We start from the raw sequence: 19,857 nt of genomic DNA, 5'->3' as shown, positions 1-19,857 counted from the left end.
ACGCTAAAAAAAATTCTTTTTTTTTTCTTTTATCATTTATTCTCTTAGGCTTATTGTAATAAATATTGCAGATGAAAAAGGAAGGATTGACAGGAAAATCTACACCCCTTTTTTCCCCTTAGTATTTGATTTGTGTTCGTGTTTAATTTTAAAAATTCGTAATTATCATTTAATCAAAGACTTTTTAAAATAAAATGAATCAGGTACCAGCTTTATTAGCATTTGAAATAGATAATACGGTAAAAATGCATTCATTTCATCGAATTTATTTTGAAGCAATTTTGATATTTTGGAATTATCAACTTAACCTAGACATTTTAATAACTTGTAATTATTGTGAAATTTAAAAAAACGATTAAATAGTGTTAAATTATGAAAAAGATTATGATGATTAAGGTAAAGATTTATATAATTTAAAGTTTCACAAAATTCTAATTGATTTTATTTGTACAATCTGAAACTTGAGGAGTGAAAGATCAAAATATTTTAATATGAAATTGAAAGTATCAAATTGATTTCATGTTACATTTCATAATGCATTTTTATAATGTCGAGCTCAAAAATAAATTTTAATTTTTAGCATTGAAAAAAATTCTAAAAGAAGCTTTAATTTTTGAACATTTCTTATCTAATGATATGATTTACTATTTTTTGAAGAACTATGAAACTTTCTATCAATAAATATAATATAATTCTAAATAGTTTTGATTATGACATAGCAGCGATACATTCAATTATTAAACATGCTAAGCCCTCAGATTTAAAACTAAACAATATGTATCACTGAATGAAAGATAGCTACCATCAAAGTTGTTAAAATACCAGTGAGGAAAAAAAAGTTAAGGCTTTTTTTACATATCTTTTTCTCTTTTTACCTTTCCCAGCAAACGCATTAATCACACAGAAGACTGAAGAAACATCAACATGCTCTTCACGGATTAAAAGTCTAGCAAAGTAAAAGAAAAGGTAAAAAAAATATTCTGGGCAAGATGTTCCTTTTAATTAGAAATCGAGTTTGTCTTAAATTTCCACTCTGGGCTTCTTTTATAAAGAAGCCGACGTTCTCTGCATAAAATAATAGTTCCTCTAAAAAGTACTTTTTCCGTAGAATTACGGTCAGCAAAAGATGTTAGTTTTTTTTATTATTTTTTTTTATTTCTTCTTTTTTTTTTTTTTCTCACGAGAACTCTTCTACTGGCACACTAACAATTTAGGCTCGCGCGTTTTTATGCTAAATCTGTTTTGATTACAGCTTTATTAATTCAAAAGGCGGCAATTACAATGAAGTGCGGTCCAGAAGGGAGCGGGAGGGGTGCTCAGCAGTGGTTCCCAAGTGTGTCATTATTATCAGCGAACTGAAGTAAAGTACGCAGCGTCGCAAAAGCAGTTAATAAAAACATTGCACTTTTCAAAAATCCTAGCATCCTCTATAAGAACTTTTCTCTCTTTTAAAAGATACTTTCAGTGGCTGATGAAATTAATTAAAACTCGGTGACAGACAGTATTTTTTCGAGCAGGGACGAAATTTTGATGAGTTATTTTTTGTGGCTTCTTTTAAAACCACCCTCCACATCCCTTTTTCCAGAACGAGAGGACCTCTTTTATATATAGAAATCTCTCAACCACCCCGTCATACACCCCCTCTAAACGAACTCGGGGTATTTAAGTTGATTAGTGGGAGGCAGCCTAAAACAAAAGACCATCTTTCAAAAGCGGACAAAACAAAAGTTTTGGAGTGTTTTACTCGTTCGAACCATGAAAAGAGCCTGACACGCGGATATGAACACCCCGGAGTCCACCCCTCGCCATCCCCCTTAAAAATCTTTTGCCGCGTCCAAAAAGCATCCCCGATTAAAGATGAATAGATAAGGCTCTCGCTAAAAGCTGTCTAAAGCACAGTCCACCGAAAGGGAAAGGGATAGAAGAAGAAGAACAAAAAAAATTCTAAATGATCACTCCCTCTACCCCTTCTTCCTGCTATCCGCTTCTGCTTTTATTAATAAAACCTCTACAATCTTAACGATACGATTGGACGCAACTGGTCACGTGGGGTGTCAGGTATCTCATTCAAACTATTTGTTTCTTTTCTTTCCGAAGCAGATAAACCAAAACTTCGTATTAAATGCTATATCTTTCAAGGCATATAACATTCGTTTGTAGATACGTCTATATACATCCTATTCTCCTTTTAGGACTTATCAAATGATCTGTTGTTCTTTCCTCCAAAAAGATTTCTCCCTTTCGGAAAAAGGGGGGGGGGTATTTTATGAAAAGAAGCGACAGAGAATTGTCTCTATTTTATTATGATATATTTTTTTCTAGCCTTTCCGCATATAATCTTTCGCCTGCTTCTTTGCTGTGGAAAGGGGAGGGGGAGGAATAGAATGAGAGGAGGGAGGGGGGCAATTTCTGTTCATTTTAATTATCGCTCTGAAGTAAAAGAGTGTGCTTTATGGTAAAGGGTGGGGATTTTCGTAGAGGGTGGGGGAGGGGGATCCTCACTTTTGTTCTAGACGCATCTGCTTCTGACACCTGTTTCTTATAAAACAATAGGTTGACGCTGGCGCTTAATTTTGAAGCTTTCTTCTCCGCATTGTGTCGCGGCACCAAACCTGTTAATTTAAATGACGCCAAAACAATGGAGGGTGAACAAAAATACTATTGATTTTGCCATCGGTTGGCCCGAAGAACAATTAGAAGATGTCTCTTTTAAAGAAGAAAACGGGAGGCAGTGGCTATAAAGATACCGCGGTGGGAGTTTTCGCGCCGTTGGCTTGTATCCATTGATACTGTGAAGTTTTTTCTTTACTTTTGCATCCCCTTCTACTATGGTTTACCCCTCCACTGCATAGTTCCATCCTTTTTTTTCCCGCTCTGTCTTCTTCCCTGTTTGTTTTCCTCTCTTTTTATCATTGTACTCTTGGGCCCTTTTGTTTTTCCTAATTCCTTTATTACTTTGATAAGGCCAGGGAAGAAAAAAAATCAACTTCCTTTTAGGATCAACTCAGCGGGCGTGAATATATCTTTTCTTTTCACCATCTAGTGAAAGGGGTTCTTTTCCACTTGATACAGCACGTTTAGTTTTTATGCAATCCCAGGAGAAAGTGAAATTTGTAGAATTTTTTTTTTTTACCCATTAATCAGACCCCTCTAACTAAAGTGTTAATAAAAAATAGAATTCAGATAATACGTACAAACAATTTTTTTAAAATATATATTGTACCAAAATCTTTCAACGTACAAGCTCCAATAAATTTAATAAGAAATATTATCGAAAAAAGTTTTCAACACCATAGGTTTAGTCTTAGTCACAGTCTGAGCATATTTTTTACAGAATTAATTTTTTAGAAAAAGCATTTTTCGTTTGATTTTTTTAATAGACGTTTTAATGAAACAGATGCTTTAAAAAAATTAAATGAAGCAAATAATGTTTGTTTTGAAGGAATACTTATAAAATTATAACCGAGGGCAATTATTTCTGTGTGTGCCTATATATCTATATATAATATAAGCTTATTAACAGAATTCAGAAAAATTTGCATTCATTCAATATTAAACAGGATTTTTTTTCAATGGGCAGGGCGTTGAATAGTATAGACTTTGAATAATTTAAAATGCTTAAATTGATTATGAGATTTCGAATAAAAAATATAACTTTTCTTATAAAGAAATCAAATTCTTAAAATGCGCCTTTCTTTGCTGGAAGATATGCATGGCAAGTATAGAAAGTGTTAATTATGATACATAATTATTACAGCATTAAATATTATCTTTTAAAGCAATAATTACATAAAAAGGAAAAATTTTTAAATCTGAATTTTCTGAGTATCATACGCCATAGGCAATCACTAATTTAAAATTCTACTTGCTTGATTAAATATCTTCGTTGAATATTATAAGTGTTTTATGTTGCATTTTTTTGAGATATAGAAAAAGGTAAGTTTATATTTTAAAAATAACTCGTACTTTAAGAAATGAAGCAATAAACTTAGACCACTCCTTTAAATTTTAGATTAGATTTTGTTCTATGTAACTCTTCAACAGAAAATATTATAAAGCAATTTTATCAAAATGTTACTTTCATGACTTATTCATTATGACTGAATAATCTACAAACTCAGCCAAATAAAACAAACTATGAATTAAATTAATTATAATTTATAATTATAATTTTTATGTACTGTAATTGCATTCTTTCTAATTAAACAATTTAAAAAAAAAATCCTTCTAAGAGTTTAAAAAAGAAGTTCTTTGATGAGCAATTGGATCGTTCTGGTACTCTTGGCAACTGAAGTTCATTTAAGGTTTCAAAAATTACTAAGAAACCATTGCAAAATGGGAATGTGCTTTCTTTTTACTTGCAAGAATTGAAAGATGCACTTACAAAAGACAAAGATCGACCTTCTTAAAGGACTTTTTATCTCTCGAGGAGGTGCCGATTTGTCGCTATTCTATTGATACAACTTTCCAAAAGTTTACCATAAACACAGAGCAGTGTGCAGAATGTTAAAACACTTGTATCGTTCTTTTTTTCAGAAATAGTTCAATAATTTAGTTTTTACAAGTAGATACTTGGGTCTAGATAATCTTAAAATTCAAACGCATTTCACGTGGAGACTGGCATTAAGTATACTTGAAAGGCGATAAATCATTGCGAGAATGGGCCAGTGATTGATATTAAGTTTCTCTCCATACATTTGTTCCTTTTCTCCTTGGTGCTCCTGTTCTGGTGCCGCAAATATCGAGCAATGCATTATGTAAAGCATTTTATAATAAAAAATAATTTTAAACTATCAGTAATTTCCCTACAATACTCAGAAATAATAGTATATTATCTCCTATAATTATTGGAAATGTCATTTCTTCATATCTGTACATTACTGCAGTATAAGATTTAATATTTTTAAATATAATTGTTTATAGACAAAATGAAAAAAAAATAATAATTCAAGGAAACTAGCGGCTGTTGTATCTCTAAAACTTTCGCATATATTACCCATAATGGGGTCAACTCAGAAAACACGTTGCATGGCATTGGTGCACAATAGTTACGAAATATTAACTCTTATTGTGAATTTAGCATTTTTACTCAATCTATCAGGGGATCCTTGGCGAGATTATTGGCGATTCGGTAAATAATATCCGAAAATCGAATACGCGTTTTAGATGCGTTTTCCCCAACCGATTCAAACCAAAATTTGCACACAACTACATTTGTAGTCACAAAATTGCGAACCATATGAGATATATTTAGGTTATTGCGTTTTTGAGTTACCAAATTTACATGTTTCTGAAAGTACAGATCGAAAGACAGCCAACCCCTTTCTTGATTTCCCTGAAAATTTAATAAGTGTCTAATAACTATATATGTTAAATTTATGTATTTACCTCTCTTTGTTTTGTACTTATCTTGTTAACATATATTCGAAAAAGCTAGACAGACAGAATTCCTTTAAATAAATTTTGCTCAAAATGTGAAAGTCTACAAATTTAGTGTAAAGACCATATACCGAATTTCGCCCGCCTACCTCAAAGTATTTTTAAGTTATATTTGTCACCGACAAGCAACATAATGCGATATATGTGTTTTCCGAGCTCAGGGACGACTAAAACGTAGAATTTTCGATTTCGAATTTTTTTGTCGATTATAACACTTTCTTTATAGTTAGAATACGAGTTAGTAAAAATGCATAAATTCTTTAGGGAAGAAAAACAGTGAGCGTCTAATTAGGTTCCAATATGCTGTACGATGATTATTCAACTCAAGAAAATTATTTCCTATTTTTTTTAATTTAATGATTTTTTTCATTGGTATTTAAACAAATTGAAAATTAATATATAGATATTTCATGTAGCAAATGAATTTTTAATCATACTTCTCAAAAATGAACTTAAATTTTTAAGAAAGATTGCATTATTCAATTTTTTTCTGTTAAAGATAACCACTATTACAGAGTGAGTGATGATCAAATAATAATCCCCATTCCCAAACTCCTAAGTAAGCTTCCAAAGACAGAAATAATCTTATCTCATTTAATGTGACATTCACTTTTGCAAGATACTCAACAAGCACCCACACCGCATGCACGCATGCATCCGAAACGAAAGCAATACATATATAGATAGATATATCAGACCTTCTATGCCACGAGCCAGAACAAACACGAGAAACAAAAGAGCAGCGGTTCTCGGATTTTTCCGGAATGAATCACAATCGAAATGGTTGCACAAGGTGGGAAAGAAAATGAAAAGGGGGAAAAAAGCACAATTTATCAGATATTTCGGCGATCACGTTGTTAATTAAGCTGTCATTGTGGAGATAGCCTTTAAACTGAGCGGCGCGCATTCAAAGTCAAGACGAAGCTGAAAAAAACGTGGAATTAAAACTATCTTCTACATTACTGATAACTCTTATACGTGCATGGGACGTGAGTTAATCAAAAACTGCAACCATCTGGATCAGAAAAAGGAATTTCGGCTTTCCTGAGGGAAAATGCTTTCAATGCAGTTGGGTGGTTTTGTGTGACTTCCCGTTGGTGTTTGAAGTGTTGTTGATGTTTGATGCTGACAAAGTTAAATTCTGCTTTGCAAAAATTTCTCATGTGTATAACCATCAGGGGCATGTTTTTAAATTCGCTTCGGATTTTTTTTTTTTTTTTTTTTTGTTTGGTCATGTTTTCTTAAAATAATACGCATCCTTTTAGAATTTTTGATACTTCCGTGTCGATGTGTTCTTAATAACAATAGTTTTCTGTAAAATGCAGAATGTATGAATTGTAACGTGCTACTTCTTCTCTCAGAGAAGTATCCTTCAGATTGACAAAATTATATTCGGAAGCTAAAAATGTCAAATACAGTATTAATTGGATTTAATTAAAAAATTTTACTAAATATTTATCTAATTAGAAAATTTTATTATGAATCCTGATAACAAATTTATATATATATATATATATATATATATATATATATATATATATATATATATATATATATATATATATACATATATATATATATATATAAACATAACAGCTTGAAATATTTTGAGCATCTTTTTATATTATTCATCATTTTTTGTTTGCTTCCCGTATCTTTTTATTTGGTTTATATATCTTCTTGATTCCGATCAAAGAATAAAATATTATTTAATGTAATTTTCTAAATAATGCTACCAACTTTTGTACAAAACAAAATACGACTTTGTTGTAATGATTTGTGGGAAGGTGAACGGAGTTTCTGAACTCAAATTTTGAACTTCTGTACATCACAGCATTAAAAGACGAAATGCCAAACACTTGCAATTTTGTGATAAATAAGGAATGCGAAAAAATTTCACCACAAGTTACATCAGGATGGAAATTTTAAAGAGCGGGGAGCCATTAAAAAAAGAGTGGCAAAAAACAAGAAAAAAATAAAATGACAATGCAAAAAAAAAAAAAAAAAAAAAAAATCAAATATGATTTTGTCTTATTCACATAAATGAATCATAGCTTTAAACAACTGTTAGTGAATACATTTTTACTAGTATATATTTCGCTCTGATAGTTTGTATGCTTTATTTTGATATAATTAAAGCTGAGAGTAAAATTGGACACTTTAGTTTCTTATATGAGGGTGATGTTTTTTCACTTATATATTGCGGTGTATTTTGTTATTAGCCTTTTCATTGTATGGATAGAAAATCTGATATCCACCTTGAAAACAATAAGATGATTTTTACGGACTGTAGCTTTATACAGATCTGTAATTTTAAAGTTCAGATATCATGCTCTATCTAATTTGCCTTACACTCTGGTTTGGAGCTATCGTGTTTAAATGTATACTGTTAGACGGATAGATAAACAGTCAGCCTTTGGCGCATTTATTCTAAAATTGTCTGTGTGTATAAATAATGCTTCATTTGATGCAAATCCAAATTGCAGCTAAATATCATTCATCTAGCTCTTCACTTTTTTTTTATCTACAATGTTCACATTCACATAGGCAGATAATCGTGTATTTCAAATATATACAGGTCTAACACGTCGAGAATTGTCAAAATCTTTGAAATCATATTGTTTGATGATGACATTCTTCCTTTTTTTTATTTTATACTGGAGAAATTAAGAATGTTATTTTAATATTAAAAACGTAATTGGGAGCTGTACAAGGCTAAATAATGCATCCCAAACATCAATGACACGAAGTTTTTAATTCCCATTTAATTAGGAAACTCTCATTTAGATCCATATCATTCAGAAAAAGACCGTCACGCCGAAATGACGACCAATATTCTTGGGCCAGCTGCTACTAACAGTAACAACTTCCGTTACAGCTGCGACGTCGTATTATTTTAAAATCTCAGTGACCTGTTTTAACCTGAGGCAACTGCACTGTTAGAGCATGGACAGAAGATAATTATCACCTTAACTTAAGGAGCCAGAATTAGCTACTTTGAATTCACTTTTTTATTTATTAATTTATATTTTTACTATCTTTATTCTATCCTATGAATTTTTCAACAGAAGTTCCTCGTCGTACTATCTTACATCTATGGAAGAACAATTATTCACATTCAACGTTATTGTGGTCCTAGCTACTGCAGGTAGTGTTGGAGCGATGGACTCGGAGATAGTCGATTTGATTCGTGCAAAGTCGGTAATGGCAAATGTGAGATAAGATATATATATTTTTTCAAGTACCGTGTTTTGTGGAATACCCAGTTTTGTTGGGTGTTTTCTGTCACGAAAGTTGTATTTTTTTGAATTGGAAGCTGATGGCTTAATTACGTTTGAAAGGAAAAGAAAATACGTTTGTTTTTTTTAATTCAAACCTGTACATTCATTATGAATTTGGAATGCCATTCATTTAAGAAGTTCTGATTTAAAGGCTTGTAATTTATATTTTTTAAAATCTGTTGAAATTTCATTTAAGAATTAATTTGCAAACTAAACTAATTCTTATACGGAAAACGCTGGTTCCAAAGTTTTAGGTAATGGAAATTAACTGTGTGTGATCTGAGGAAATTCAGAATGTTTTTGTGTTAAATATTACAACCATATATCTTGAAAAAAATTAAGTAACCTATTAGTAAGTATCCAGCATTTTTAATCAACTTTCTGTCTGTTTGTTGGATCTTATGCCTTTTTATTGTATGAATATCAATAACTGCTACAGTGATTACTTGGTTATTTTTCAAAGTAAACAGTAATCACATACTGCAATCGATTCAAATACAAGAGAATTAACAAATTTTTCCATTTCTAAATGCAGTTAATATTTATGAAAAAAATAACTAAATTCTCTCAGATTTTTGAAGTTGTAGATTTAGATTTAAAAACCTAAATTCTGCAAAATGTTATTTTTTTATTTATTTTTTGTTCATGAAAAAGAGAAAAATTTTAAATTTCAACGAATATTATTTTATTTTATTTAAACACCCAATGATAACATTCCTTTTCTATAAAAAAAAAACATTCTTCATGGGAAATAATTATGAATTGAATCGCATCAGTAATACTGTTCTGCAACTTTAAATGACAGAAACTACCTTTTTGAGGAGGACGAAAGCCATTATTGCTGCACATTCCAACCTCATACTTTCAACATTTGTTTTTTATATACAATCCCATCATTTCATATAAGCAGATTCCATCATTTTGTATACATAAATCCTATTATCTTTAAAGCGTATAGATTTAAAACTATTTCATGTTAATTATCAAGATCATTTTCGAGTTTTCTCAATATAAACATTTTTAGCACTTTCATAAAAGTAATCAGTCACGTTTTTATACGCTACGTTTTATCTTTGATGGTTAGCTGGTTCTTTGGAAATATTTTTTTTTTGGTCTCATTTCAATTAAATCTGTTATACGTAACTTCAGAACTCACTTCTCAAAACTGTCAAATTTTGGTAGGCATTAAAGCAACTTTACTTTAATAGCATTAACGTTATTTTGTTTATTATATGTAGGAACTTTCCTAAAGGAATCGAGTAATATGGCATCACAGTTCCATTAAAAATTGAACTGTTCGGTTAATATATCTCCTATTTGCATGTATTTTGTTGTATGTATTTACCTGTATTTTAACTTCCCTTTTTTCATTAATCATATGGATTGCGCATATAATAAAGATATTCTTTCTTCTTCACCTTTTAACACGGAATAGAAAGAAAATCATGTGATTAAAATTTGTTGAAACAATAGCAAACTTCAAAGTTCGTTGCAACATTCAAAAGCATTGCAAAAAATTGTGCAAATAAATAAAAAATTAATAATAATAAAAAAACCATCAAAATTCAGAAAATTTCATGACAACTAATTGCTATAATAAAGAGGACAATTATTTGAACTTTACAACGATATTAAAGTTAGATTTGTGCTTCTAGATGTTACCACAGCAAAAAGAAGAAAATTTTCAGAAGTTACCACAGCAAAAAGCTAAAATTTAGCTAAATTTTTAACGAATTTAAATTCGTTTTTATCGCTCCGAAGTACACATTCATGCTCTCTTACATAATAAAGAATATTTTTGCCAAATTTGGTAGTTCTAAATTTAAAAAGTTTATTTAGTTGAGCGTCAATAGAGAGATAAGCATGCCAACAAACGCACACACATATGCACGCACTCTTCTTTATTATTTATAGATATACCTAGATATTAATAAAGAAGATATATACTTCAACAGTATTCAGAACATTAACTTAAATTTTTTTTAAATCCTAAAGTTTAGAATTACTGTGGTAAATTCCAATATTACAAAAGGAATAATATATTTTTTTTTAGATAAAAAATGTCATAAAGGAAAGGACACTTTTTTATCCTGGATGTTAAAATTACTATGAACAATTCCAGTATTACGAAGGGAAGGGCATCATTTTTATCCTAGACGTTAGAATTACTTTGGCCAACTCCAGTATCACGAAGGGAAGGACATTTTTTTTTATTCAAGATAAAAATGTCACGAAGGGAAGGATATTTTTTTTTATCCTAGATGTTAGAATTACTTTCGCCAACACCATTGTCACGAAGGGAAGGGCAATTTTTTTTTTATCATAGATATAGGCCTTTTATATAGATATAGACTTTGGCCAACTCCAGTATCATGAAAAAAAAAAAAAAAAAAAAAGACTTTTTTATCCTAGATAAAAAAAACTGTCATGAAGGAAATTTTTTATATCCTAGATGTTAGAATTATTTACGCCAACTCAAGTATCACGAAGGGAAGGACAATTTTTTAAAAATCCTAGGTATTAGAATTACTCTGACCAATTCCAATATCACTAATAGTAGAATGGAGGGAGGAAAAAATCATGGGCAGAGCCAGTAGTTGTCTTACCTTGTGGAATTGATGACGTCGTTATTATGTGAGTTCCTCTCCTTGATGACAGATGAGGATTCTGGTCCTCTACCTGACGATGTGGATGAGTTTAGGTGACCGTGTGAGGATGAGGCAGCCAGAGGAAGGGTCCCGGATAGCATGGAGTTGTGATGTGCAGCCGCTGCAGCAGCATGGTTGAGGGCCATGAAAGGCAAGGGGTTGAGGTGAGGTGGGGCTCCTGCCGTGGCTGCGACCACAGCTGCCTGCGCTGCGGCCACGTGGTGGCTGTAACCGTTGGCCAAAAGGTGAGATTTGTCAACTCGATCGCCTGTAGATAAAAGAGAAAGAATATTTTTAAGTAAATAATTGCAGGAACTTATGAAGAAAATCACTATTTCCTATTCTTTTTTGTTTTATGAATAATAATTAAATAAATTGAAGAGATAAATACTTTTTGCTCCATTCTAAAGAAAATAGCTATGAAAATTTATTACTTAAAGTGTTTAGAAAGAAAAAAAATTGCTGATATTTTTTCATCGGTTTTTAAGTGCCCTAATGTAACTTTTCTTAAATATATAAAATCCAATTTAAATTTTTTCAAAATTTATAATTTGGTTGGATTTTTAATTATTTACTTCGATGTTTCAATTATTTATTGAACAATAAAATTCAGAATTTAGGTATTACACGTGCCGTTTAAAAATATCTTCCAATTTCTCTCTCTTAAAAAGAATGGCATGAGCATATCCATTTTGATCAGATTTTCATATTTGGGTATAGAAAAAAGACGACTTTCTTTAAAGTGAAACTAAAAATTCACAATTGTAACCAATAAGGTCTGAAGAACTATTTTTTATATCAAAATATATACAAAAATCCAAATTTTGTTATGGCCATTAAAAATTGAATCGAAAGAAAGTTCTTATTATGGATGCGATTATATTAAGCATTTTTTTAAATATTGAAATTGAAATGTTTCTTAAATTTTACTAAAAATGGCACGTTATTTGGAGACTATATACAAGAATATGCATTTACTGCCACTTTATTTTGATGAATTGCATGAATCTTCTGATAGCCAGTTCATTGACCATTTACTTTGCCTTATTCATTGATAAATATAGCTCTTTAATACATTCCACTTTTAAAGATGACTAATTTAAGTTCCTAATGGTCGTAAAAACTGCTTTATAGTATCACTTATATGTTTGTAGAATTCGAAATGAGAGAAAGCTGATTTACAGGCTGACAACTTCTAATTAACTACTCCAAGGTATGCGTGTCAATTGCCTTTCATTTATCTATTTTAATTACAACCCGGCTGTCTCAGACGGAACTGCTGCCTTTTCACAGAAAAAAAAAAGAATCGACTCATAAATTTTGAGCAAAAGTTCTGTAATTGGTTGCAAATGTGTTTGATTACACTTGAACTTTACTTCAGGAATATTTCGGTTCAACGAATCGTTGCCGAATTGATATGTGATTTCTAATTAATTTCTATACTCATTGAAACATTCAGCCTTATAGCTTTTAGAAATCGTTTCGAGATTGTAGGGTTAAAAAAAACATTTTTCTGTTCATTTGTAGAATTTATTTATATTCTGTTTACTAAATAAATAAATTCTGTATGATAAATAAATAAATAAATTCTGTGTACTAAATAAATAAATAAATTCTGTATACTAAATAAATTATAATTCTGTATTCTAAATACTTTTTTGAATTTCTAAATAGTTCAAAATTACGGATGAAAAAATGTATTACATGAGTATTTTGAGCTTTGACTTTAATGATTGATATATAATATTTATATTAAAAGGTTACAATGTTTCAGTCTGCCCTCCAACACTTAGAGAGTTTACATCGTTAAAAGAAAACACGTTCAAATATATATATATATGGAGCACTAATTCTCAGTACGATAGTTTCGAATAAAATACTATTTATTATAAGTTTCAAGGTATATTTCTACGAACCTTCATATTTCAGATACTCTCATCATAAAGTCTCCATTTCATACATCAGCAGGATGTCTGAATGTGAAATTATTCATATATTTGAACGTGAACATTATTCACTGAAACAAGTGCATGCACTTCTTTTTTCTTCTAAACTAACATTCATTTTTCACTTTTTTTTTTTTTTTTTTTTTTACGCCGATTCATTTCTAAGAAGTGTCGTGACTTTACTGCAGCTAAATAAAATCTAACCACTGTTTTCCTCACTGTTACCGAATCAGAAATATGCTTTCACCTCCACCCTTTCAGCCTCTCGTGAGACGATGCGATCACGTGACCGTCGTCCACACCCGAATGCATCGCTGTGACGTTTGCCGCAGAAATATTTCATTTGTCACCCAGATTCATTAACATTCGCTCTATTCTTTTAGTCCACCGATTCACCGCTGATTAAGTCCAGAGCCAGAGCGGAAAAGAAAAACATGAAGCGAATGGCCGAGCGGTCAGCGCAAGAGTGCCCCAGGAAAATATATTCAGCTCCCAGCACGACAACTCTTAATTCCTTTTTTCCCCTTAGAAATGGACACCGGCTGTTCACAAATTGCAAACCTTAATTAGAACCAAGCAAAAATCAATAATTCATGAATTTCTAGTTATCCTATCCTTTCCTTGTGCAATAACAGCTTAAGGTTGATGATGTATTGATAAGATAGGTTACGAATGGCTTAGAAAATTCTGGAATAACCAGATTCACAGCAAAACGTAATGGACACATTTATGAACTTAATATTATTTCGGAAAAATATTAATAATATGGGTTTAGGTTTAATCAGCACTTCCACGTTAGAACAATTTAGATCACTTTAAATCTGTAGGGAATGAATGAGATAGATTTCTTTGAAAAACTGAATATCAATCATTTATTCAATCTAACTGAGTACCAATCATGACAGATATTTATTGTTACCAATATAAATGTAAATATACAGTGTTTTACAAAAATCTTTTTTTTTATATGGTTCATATTTTTGGTTGAAGTTCCTTCCGTCATAAATTATAGAAATTGCAGAAGAAAAAATAATGAATCGAATGTAGATTTTTTTTATATGTAAAGATTAGTGTAATATTATGACTTTTTCTAATCCATATTATAAAATCTGTATAAAAAAATTATTTTTTGAAAATTATACAATGCTACTCTGTGTAGAGGGATACTGCAAGATATTTCATTTCATTTTCATTTCTATTCCATTTCATTTCTAATTTCAAAAATTTATTTATTTGAAACAGCAATTAAAAGAAACCTATGATTTCTCTTTAAACTGGTTACTTGGGAATTTGATTATCTAAATCTTAATTTTTTTTTTTTTCACATGCTGTCATAATGCATTTTTTAAAAAAGAAAATCACAACTACCACCTCGTAGTTCAACCTGCGGACAGAAAAAAAAAATGAATATTCGGTTTTCTCCATACCTACATAACAATTCCAAAGATTATTATTTTTGGAATCATTAATCATTTAATGGACAAATGATTAAAAGGCTTACTCATTCGTCCATTTTACTTACATCAATGATTATAAATTCGAATTTTAAGATAGTAAATATAATTTAAATAAAAATTTATATTTTTATGAATTGTGTTTTACGCAGTGATCATGACCGCATCATATAATATAAAACATTATTATTGTTGCCTGAGTGACAGATTGATCGCTACGATGATAAACAGAGTAATAATTAACCAAAGATATAATGAGCCTGACTCAAAACACTCTCGTCGCTTATATAAATTATAAGCAACACATGATCAACGCTGAAAAGGCCTCTTATCACGACATCCTCATTCATGGAAATGAGAAAGAAGAAACAAAAAACATCGAAAATCATTATTTCTTTTTTTGGCATTTCCATTCCGTTTGCACCCAAAAGGAATAAATAAAAAGTTGAGTAAGTGCAGCTGCAGATAAAAGAGCTTTTAATTATTAATTCCCAGTTGTTGTACATCAGTTTCTCCACAATAAGACCATGTCTGCAAAATTCAATTAGTGAAGAGTTTTACTGCCGGAGTCAACAGGAAACCATTGCCGTATGACGAATGACTTGACTGTGTCGGCAGATAACCGCGGGCTCGGTTCGCTGATGGGAGTATCACAGCCATGCATTTTGTATGCGCGTGCACGGGCTGAGGAAACACGACATGTGGCTACAATGGCTACCTTTTTTTTTTCTCCCATTGGAGTTAAATAAAATGAACATTAGCAGTCTTAGAAAGCAATTAGTGTATCTTATTTTAATGATTTCTGTCAAAATGTATATTTGAGGAGATGATTGATATATAATCATGACTTTTTTTCCGTATCATTATTCGAATTCGATCAATGATTTTGGAAATTAGCAAATATTGTTAATGAAATGATTTTTTTCTTCACTTTTTGTCTAACTATTATAATGTCATTTTAAAAGCAATCTCAGAAATACGGTCTAGAGAGAGAAAAAAAATGTTAAAAGTAAAATTTATTTTTGAAAATATTTTCTAATAAAGTATTATACTTCAAAGTGTAAAAAAAAAAAAAAAAAAAAAAAAAAAAAAAAAAAATGCAAGCGTGAACATCTATACATTATTATCATGAAAATAATCGCCCCCCCCCCTTTACCCTTCTTTTTTTTAAGTATAATTTAACAACCAACCCACAAAGATAAAAAATTGCAAAATATTTTGAAGGTTTGGAAAAAAGTTCTCAAAACTAAATTAGGACTCATATTATTTTTAACGGATTTCAAATATTCAATCAAAAAAATTTCATATAAATTGTGAAATCTCCATACATAATAGATGAATTGAATTTTTGTCTCTATTTATGCAAATATGATGAAAGGTATGTTCAATTCGTGTTTTTTCATGCGTATTTGATTACTAAACTTATAAGCGGTAAAAATAACTGTTTACTGAAAGTTAATTCTAAATTTTTTATATACTAAATAAAGCTCTTCTAGGATCTAATCTCCTATAAATTCTCGTTGCTTTCAAAAATTTTATGTTTAGCTTTTAATTACTTAGTTTGTAAATAATAATTCATAACATCCTTAATCTAATACACTTACTATCGAATGTATAATTATTGATTATATCACTATAATGCATCTATTCCATTTCACTCCATTGGAAAAATAAAATGTGAAATCTGAGAAAAAGGCTTGTATCAACCAGCGGCAGAGGTTTCCCTAAAACTTTCTAGCAAACTCTCTAATAAAGCTGCTAAATTAGAGAGCGCCTTGCATGGATTAGCGTTCAAATGCTATGAAGTATTAACCAATGGCTTATATTTAGAGTTTTACTCAATCTATCTCATCTTTAGAGATTAATCCCTAGAAAACGGTTAATGGTATCCTAAAACAGAATTTGTGTTTTAGGCGCGTTTCTTCTGAACCGATTAAACCAAAATTTGGCACCGAACTGCAACTGCAGTCACAACGTCACATACCAAATTTACCAAATTACCAATTATACCAAAGTTTTTGTACTATCTCAAATAGGTTTTTGAAAATACAGGCCAATAGACTGTAACTCCTCACTGAATTTCTCTCAAAATATGATAAATGTCTACATTATACATATTAAATCAGTATACAGAATATTATCCACTTAGCGTTTTTCATTGCTATTCTGTTATCTAATAATCAAACAGCCGCATAGACAGACTTTCTGCGAATGGATTTTGCTCAAAACTTGATAGAAATATACAAATTTGGTGCAAAGACCTTTTACCAAATTTCGCCCATATAGCTCAAAGAATTTTTGAGTTACCTTTGCTATAAAGAACAGACAGATGGTCACATAGATATTTTTCAAAAATATGTTTTACGAGCTCTGGAAGGTCTAAAACGCGGATTTAGAACTCCTTGAATTTGAATTTTTCGATAAATACAATGCTTTTCCTATATTTCGTAAATGAGAAAATAAAAAGATAACGAGGACTTTTGATTTTTTTTTCAAATAAAACTGATGAATGTGATATCTGTGCAATTAAAATGTCTGACTTATTATATTGTATTTGCAATACTATACCAGACTTGATCTATAAAATGTCTAAAGCAGCGATCCATGTGCGTGATAAAATTTTGCAACTACGTGGAATATGTTCAATGCACCCTACTAATACACGCATAATTCAGGTGTAATGTGAAACCATAGTTAAGCGCCAGTAATTATGTCTGCCTCAGTGGATTTTCAACTGATGTTTGAAAAGCCACCTGCATCACGCAGCTCATTTAACTTTTCATGTGACTGAAGAGTACTCGAAGGAAATTTGAAAATTACCTAATATTCATCAAAATTACCTAAATAAAAGAAGTATATTTTCTACAAACATTACTTTAAAAAAGTAAATTCGGAGATCTTATTCATTTAAAAGTGAAAGAATATAAAAAATTCCTTTATTTAAAAGTGAAATAATAGTCTGTACAAGAAACAAACATGCATAGAAAGCGAAGTGACTCTCCAGGAATTCCAATTATTAAATAATTAATAATATTTGAACAGCTAAAAAGTAATTTTTTTTATTTAATATTTTTCAGGGTTTGATAACCAGAACAGAGAGCTTTAAAAAAAATAAAGAAACCCCCTACAAAAGAAGGGGGGGAGGATTAGATGAATTTATTTATTTAAAACTCTTGATGGTGTTTCTGCTGATTTATCAGAATTATTTTGAATTCAAAAATAAATCATAATTATTTGCAGTGATTGCTAGATATTTTGACATCACTGCTTTGATTTGTTTGAATGTTTTTGTTTGATTTGTTTGAAACAAAACAGTTTCCTTAATAAATCAAATAATTCTCGTTCTATTTAAAGTATTCCTTTATTAGTGTGCTTTATTCTAATGTCTGGTATCAAGTTGTTTTGATTTTATTGCTTGTAAAAGTCAATGATCCAATAAAACTCAACGTCCCAAACCGCTTACATTCGATCAAATTTTATTGCCGAATTGATTATATGAGTTGCGAATTAGATATTCATTTGAATGTATCTCCCTTGACGCTATTATCCTAGAAAATTGAAATTTAAGATAGTAGATTGACAATGCTTTACATTGTCTGTCTTACATTTAGACAGCTTACTGAAAAGGGTTTATTGTATTCCATCTTTTAGAAAGACTCTGAATAATAGATAAAAAAATATCGTTGTCTGTGTGGAACACCATCGTGGATTGACCATTTGTCTCCTGAGTTTTATGTGTGTAATATGTTTTCCACCGCGACGACAAAGCTTTTTGCTCTGTACCTTAATGGCTATAATTTACAATACCCCAGAGGTTACTAAACACTCCTACTCAATCAATCCATTTTCCAACTGGTGGTGGGGAGGAGTGATTTGTCATTTTTCGGGCGAAATTCAATCGACCACAAAATCGCAAACAATGCAGCTCTGCATTTCCATTCACACGAAAAAATAAAAGAAGGGGAAACTTTAATTACTCCGACTCTTTCCAACACCTGGCCGCAGAAACGATATGGCGTGAAGACGAATTGCAGACAATGGGTCACTTTCCATAACGGTTGGTAAAAAGTATAATAAATGTTATTTTTATGTAATTGCCTCACTTAGCCCCGGTAACAGAGTACGCTTTGTTATAGCGAACGTACGACTGAATGCCCTTTCGATAAAATGGCATATCGGAGGTCAGCACGCGACACCGATGTGTAGGAGGCAGGAAAGCGAATTCAACAGTTTAGTGTAAAAGACAATGTTTTCAAAACAACGACGGAAGTGCTAATGAAAAACGTTTCATTTGTGGCTTTTATATTGGGGTGTAAACGTGGAGGCTTTTAACAGGTGGCTTAAATCAGGCATTAATGCCTTTTCCTTAATTTCCGACTCGATTAAAAAATACATGGGTGGCTGGTTTTGTTGTGGGAAGTGGTTTTTGTGTTTATCTTCCGCGGCTAGAGTATTTGCGATTAAAAGAAATAAAGTAGTTTGAGTTGAAGTTGACGGAAAAGTATTTTCTCAGTATTTCCGTTATTGGCACATGCATGCAGAAACTTTTGTTGATAAAGAAATATGCATTTTTATAATAGCTTCAATAATCAATAATGGCAATGATATGGTAGAATATCTGCATCGTCTTAATCTTCTTCGTTTCTTTTAATAACACATTTTTATTCGAACACCGATATACCGCTTAAATATATCACAAAACATTTTTATATTTAATTTTTAATACTAAAATTCTTTACAGAGGAATAAATTTCATTTATCCCTGTTCTATTAGTAAATAAATTTGTACTTTATATTCAAAGAGCTATTTAATTTAGCTTATAAAGAACTTAAAATAAATTGTAATATTTTTTAAATTTTATTTTGTTAAAAAATCTATAATTTTACTTAGTTTTGGATTTCTTTTATTATTTCAGTTATGAAATGAATGATTTTATTGGAGCGCTCATATATATATGATTTCTCTAAAAAATTCCCTAAGTTACATGAATTCTTCATTTTATATTATTTTTATATTTTTTTCTTTATGTGGCAAATTTTTAATAATTAGTTAATACTTCGTTAGGTTAAACTAAAAGAAATCTAATGG

The 19,857-nt window shown here is 30.6% G+C and overlaps 1 protein-coding gene across 3 annotated transcripts in view; it reads right to left on the bottom strand.

Moving 5' to 3' along the window:
* LOC129963969 (dachshund homolog 2-like) overlaps window positions 1–19,857 on the bottom strand; it is a 261,367-nt gene that overhangs the window by 86,345 nt on the left and 155,165 nt on the right. For all 3 annotated transcript variants that reach the window (XM_056078605.1, XM_056078607.1, XM_056078606.1), the window contains exon 3: window positions 11,327–11,636. In XM_056078605.1, coding sequence (XP_055934580.1) covers window positions 11,327–11,636 — 310 coding nt within the window. The remainder of the gene's footprint in view (window positions 1–11,326; window positions 11,637–19,857) is intronic.

This window comes from Argiope bruennichi, chromosome 3, assembly GCF_947563725.1.
Source record: "Argiope bruennichi chromosome 3, qqArgBrue1.1, whole genome shotgun sequence".
Classification (NCBI taxonomy): Eukaryota; Metazoa; Arthropoda; class Arachnida; order Araneae; family Araneidae; genus Argiope; species Argiope bruennichi.
The sequence above is the reverse complement of the archived record's forward strand: the minus strand, read 5'-3'. Positions and strand labels throughout refer to the sequence as shown.